General features: G+C 38.5%; 1 protein-coding gene across 2 annotated transcripts; it reads right to left on the bottom strand.

Annotated features, from left to right (window-relative positions):
- Positions 1 to 461: 461 nt before the first annotated feature.
- Positions 462 to 5353, bottom strand: pdzd11 (PDZ domain containing 11). Of its 2 annotated transcripts, XM_034598541.1 has the most exons (7): positions 5294 to 5334; positions 4967 to 5016; positions 4707 to 4814; positions 3651 to 3791; positions 3408 to 3506; positions 3024 to 3084; positions 462 to 1698 (listed from the first exon to the last, which is right to left on the bottom strand). In XM_034598541.1, exons 3-7 carry the CDS (start codon positions 4797 to 4799, stop codon positions 1664 to 1666), a joined length of 429 nt encoding a protein of 142 aa, XP_034454432.1. In that variant the 5' UTR covers positions 4800 to 4814; positions 4967 to 5016; positions 5294 to 5334; the 3' UTR covers positions 462 to 1663. The 2 variants fall into 2 exon arrangements, with proteins under 2 accessions (XP_034454432.1, XP_034454431.1); XM_034598540.1 differs by lacking the exon at positions 4967 to 5016 and having other exon boundaries at positions 5294 to 5353.
- Between the last annotated feature and the right edge of the window lie 113 nt (positions 5354 to 5466).

Genomic DNA, 5466 nt, shown 5'->3' with positions numbered 1-5466 from the left:
AAAAAAAACGTGTTTGTTTCATGATGCACTCAGTGAGAAAAGTTAATCAGAAAATCTTGGAAAATAGAGAATGATGACGCTTTAATTCCCACTTCTTGCCCAATGTAACTTTGCTGAGCGGTTACAACCTCCTGTGGAAAGTGTAACTGACCAATGGTTGCAGCTTAACTTTCCAGAAAGATGTAATTCAGAAACTGTAGATTGGGTCATAAAGACCTGAGTTTATCTCTGATACTCAGTAAGGACACTTAAACTCCAGAATTCTAAACAGTTTGGTTTATTTGTTACAGCAGCAGCTCTTCTGGTTCAGGGGTCTCAGTTCAGTGAGTGGATCTATTGTACGTCAGTCAACACGGACAGACTTTGTATTTTCTCTTCAACAACTCGGACATGGAGCCAGACAGAATTAAACAACTAGATGTGGCTGCAGAGGGCGCTGTTACTCAATAAAAGTGACAGTGTTGCTTTAAAAGTCCCTTTATTAAAATCACTGTAGAAAAGAATAAGACGTGTTTGCAGATGTTTCAAAGCCACTGTATCCTAGCATAGAGCAGCAACATCCACAGGGTTTCAACTGTTCTCTGTCACTGTGTGTAGATTTACATGATGACCAAACACTGTATCTGCTGATCTTACTGATTTAGCACATATTAAACCAAAGAGGTGACAACAATCACTGCCTGGAATAATCTTCAGTCGAAATGGAAACCTACAATTCTCCCGATCGCCATCACACACAGAAACAATATTATAGGCTTTAGCAGTATGCTAAGATACAGAGCACAATAACAGCACTTTAACAGCATGTGAGAAGTTAGACTTGACAACAGTTTGGAAACTCAAGTAAGCAATTAATACATAAAATTAAAAACCACGTCATTCAGCCCAGGAGCAGTGTGTAGAAAACTTAAAATGTATGAAACAGAAGATATTAATACTTGTCTGTATTAAAAGTAATGCTGGGTCCACAATAGCAGTGATTGAAATATATTTACACGACTTAATATTTCCTACACAATTATAAATATTTGTTAAATAAAAAAAAAATGGATGTACAGTGTTTTCTGTTATATTTTAAAATCTACTACATCTAATAGTCATGTGACACTGTGCTGTCTCTGTACCAAAACTATTGCAGAAATCCAAGTAATATGTACATTACATGTTACTGCTCAGTTACCAATTTATTAGGTACAGTTATATGATTACTTTATGTAAGAGTAAACCGTGCAAATGTGTACAGTGCAAATTTGAACTTGATTTAAGTTTTATATTTCTAAGACCTCTAATGAGCTCGAGGGAAAGGTTAAAAAAGGCAATTTGGATTCATTAAATTACAGTCTTTAAATGTTACGATTGAAAATATCAATTCTATAATTCATGATTAAAAATGTCTACAAGGCTTCTACTTTTCTATAAGCCAAAAATACGACTTCCTGTAAATACCCCCTAATGCTGTAGAAATCATTGTGTGTGTGTCACAGTAGATCAGAGCGTTTGACTGTCTGACGGAGAGAACACTGAGTCTTTGTTGTTCGTACATGGACTTTGAATGAGTTTGTTAGTCATACATCTGTCATTGTGAAGCTGAGACAGAATGGAGGCCAGAGTCTGTGGGAGGAGGAGAAGGTCTGTCCACCGCTTTCTCTCGTTCTGCTGCCACCTAGTGGACAGTCCTCTCCTTCTGCCTTTGGTAGTCTAATAAAAGAACACAAACGAGAAGATTACAAAACTGAACACGTCTTTATACAAAAAACATTACCAGTATGATACAACTAGGCGACCTCACAGACAGTTTTTTGCTGCTGAAGACACCACAGTTATCCACAGGTAATGTTGGTACTGAAGATTCTTCAGGTTTGCTCATTCATATATTCTTATATTTTCATTTTAGAAGCTTTCGTCACACATGAACTTTAAACTGTCAGTTTCAGTTTGCTGAGGCAACAGTTATATAACTTACAGGATAACGCATGTATTATTGTTACTGTTGTATCAGCAGAATATGATAAAAGTCACAGTCCAAGTTAGACAATTCAAAACAGATTCAAATCTGCCATCACGTCCAAACTCCAAACTCCAAAATAACAATTGTCTTTGGGATGAATATAGTTCTATTTTAACTCATCTCAGTATTTTAACTCTAGACAAAAACTAAACTATAGATGTTTTCTGATACTATTAAAATTAAAATCCAATTATGTTGGATCTAAGTCAAATATCTCAATTACAGTACAGTTAAGGCATTTTATTATATGTAAACTCTACCTGTGAAGAATTGCATAGTAATATTTTTAATTTCTGACTGCATTATTTGTCCAATCTTCATAATGGACACACATTTATTTATATTTCTAAACATATTGTTTGTGTTAAAATAATAACTAAAAAAGTGTGAGAAGACTGTGACCTATGAAATACTGAGTTGAGGAATTAGACCGTTTAACTGTCTCTCGTCATCTTATGTTCGGGACTTTTTGGGCGGGTCAGAAATCATTGCTCTATGACGCACAGTAACTGAATTTACCAGAACCCCTCCCTTAACACTGTGACTCTTTAAAAACTAAAGCACATTAGTATTAACGATTCTCTGACACAATTACAAGCAGCCACACCCACTACAGTTACACCTTTGTCTGAATCTTGCCTGTTCATTAGAAATTGCAGAAAAAGTTCCCCTTATCCAAATTTCATAAGAATGATGAGATACAGAGTGGATTGATTTTGTGAAGAGCCACGTTGATTCTGAGCTGAGGATCACCAACAGCACCAGTTTCTTCTTTGACCCAATCCACCAGGTAGCTTGACAAACCGAGACCACTCGCAGAGTAGTGAATACTGCTTATTTTTTCATTATTTTAAAACCATGGAGATATTTCTGATAATTCAAATTTAACCGGGTGGTTGAAAACACATGTTTTTCTGGGATGTGACAGACTCAGAACTCGTATTTATTACTGCTTTACGTGCACTTTAAACATTCTCCTCATGTTGTTGATGTGATTTTATAGAGTGAGACTTACTGTAAGGAAAGAAGCGAACCCGCATCAATATTTCTCGTGCAGTCTTTAGAATCTCTACAGCCTAAAGAGGAAGTGACATTCACTTAATGCAATGCAATAAAAAGGATATCACCGATAAACAACTGTTGGGGTCAATGTTAACTTAATGAGAGATTAAATGCCTTAACATACATTTACATTTTGATCATATGCACATTCAAGGATTCTAATTGTGATTAGCTAAATGAAATACGGAATAATGCTGCTTACTCCAGTTTTAAAAGGAATGCATTTTTTGGTTGACAACACAGTCAGTTTCAGACAGTTTTTAGACAACCAGGAAATGTGATCGGTGATATACTGTATAATAAAGTGCTGATTTAAATCTGTACGTTTCTGACTTACTCTTGAGTGCTCTATGTCTTGGAAATCAACCTCATTCACAGAGAGAACCTGGTCTCCCTCTTGTAGCCCTGCTCTGTGGGCATCTGAGTCTGGAACCACCTGCCGACCCATCACACAAACACACGCACACACAGAAATAAGTCATAGAAATTTTGCCATTTTTCAAAAAGCAAATAATTTGTCAAAGGTACAACATGAAAATCAGTAAAAGTATATACAAAACACAAGGCGACACACACACACCTTGGATATGAAGATTCCTAACTGTGATGCTTTGCCCCCCCGGATGTTAAAGCCCAGCTGTGCTCCCGGAGGTTTCTTCAGGACAATGGTGCGAGGTAAGAACTGCGTGAGCTCGTTGTTGTAGTCAGGGTGATGAATACGCTACAAATGGAGAAAAACCTTGAATGACTGAGAGGGATCTGATCAGAGTCGACAACCTGCAGAAACCGGTGCTGCAGGACATCACAAACCAAACGACTGGGAACATTCTCAGTGTAACGTTTTCAACTGAAATTGAGCAGCAGAGAAGTTTCCTGGCCGAATATTTTTATTGATGGCATGTCATATTATTTTGGTTAAATAATCTGCAGTATTATTTTGGACACTTGGTGGCAGTCATTAGATGCACAAGAAAAAAAAACACAAGAAGCGCACAGCCAGGACATCAGGGTTAAAGTGACCAGAACGATCAGTTTGTGTGAGTGACAGGGCCACCCTGATACAGTAAAGGCTAAAGATGCAGCGCATAGAGTAAGTCTAAACTGACTGAATGTCAAATCCATGTGGAAAGCAATGACCACTGTTGTAGACTGACTGTTGTAGTCTGATTTTTGAATTGAAAGTTGTTGTAATAACAATAACAGTCTAAAATACTTTTAAAGCACAAAGCGGGAGGCTAGTGAAGATGCACACCTCTAGTCACAGATGCATCGATAACCGAATCGTAGCCCTCTGAAGTGAAACGAATCATGAGGTGCATAGAGATTCCCACCCCCATGTCCACTGACTCCTGGTGAACGACTCATCCTTTTAAGGTCGATGCTGTGACCAGTTTTGGTCTGAAACTCCATGGCGTGTGTGTTTCCAATGTTGATGGCATTGACACGTGAGATCTAGACAACATCAGCTCTCTGAGAACATGAAAACATTGACAATAAAAGTGGTCAGAGTCACCAGTTAGGAGTCAGTGGGCATCCAGAGAAAGATCAATGACATCTGTGCCACCCTCCACCCCACAGAGTGCAAACACCACCCCCTGGTTTAAGTCAGAGCTGCAGGGTAAAGCCTGTGACATACGTCCTGTGGAGGTATCCATGCTGGTGGGTTCTCATAAGAAGGCAGGAAGACAACTGGGAGCTGGTAGTCGTCATAAGGGATTTTCTGATCCATTGTTTCTGGAAACACCTAAAGAGAGAGAAGTTGAGAAAACGTGCTCCCTAACATTTAATGCACTGCTTGATACATACAAAACACAGGTAACAGTTACCTTAATGACTCTTATTGTGAATGAATGTATATAAAGTTAGTTTTTTAAGCCTAAAGAGACCAAGACACACCGGTAGTTATATCATTGTATCACATTCTCCACTTCCTCACGGTGACGTGACTGTGAATATAACGACGAACATTTAGATCGTGAGATATAAATTAAACAGAAAGTGGAAAGTGGATCATTTCGCTGCAATAACACACAAACAAGACGCTGCTGGCGGACGCTGGTTAGCTTGCTAGCTAACTTGGAAACGAGCTAACTTTGCTTCGTTTACAGCTCATTTAAACTCGTATTCACTACTAGAGGGAACCGAGCTCTGGTGATGAAGATACTGCGTGTGTTGTGAATGGAAAATATAGAGTGGCCGCCATTAAATAACAAATAAACTCACCGCAGGCTTCTCTGACACGGTTAGCAACGGGCACTTCCTCTGTAACGAACACTGATCAACACCTTGAGCATTGTTGCCTCCTGCTGTCCCGGAGGAGGAATTACACCTGCCGTCTACAGACCATTGGTATATAATAAGATGTATTATAGCTGTTATTACTATTATTTATAACT

The sequence above is a fragment of the Hippoglossus hippoglossus genome, chromosome 10 (assembly GCF_009819705.1).
Source record: "Hippoglossus hippoglossus isolate fHipHip1 chromosome 10, fHipHip1.pri, whole genome shotgun sequence".
Classification (NCBI taxonomy): Eukaryota; Metazoa; Chordata; class Actinopteri; order Pleuronectiformes; family Pleuronectidae; genus Hippoglossus; species Hippoglossus hippoglossus.
Note: the sequence above shows the minus strand (reverse complement) of the source record. Positions and strands in the feature narration are given on the sequence as shown.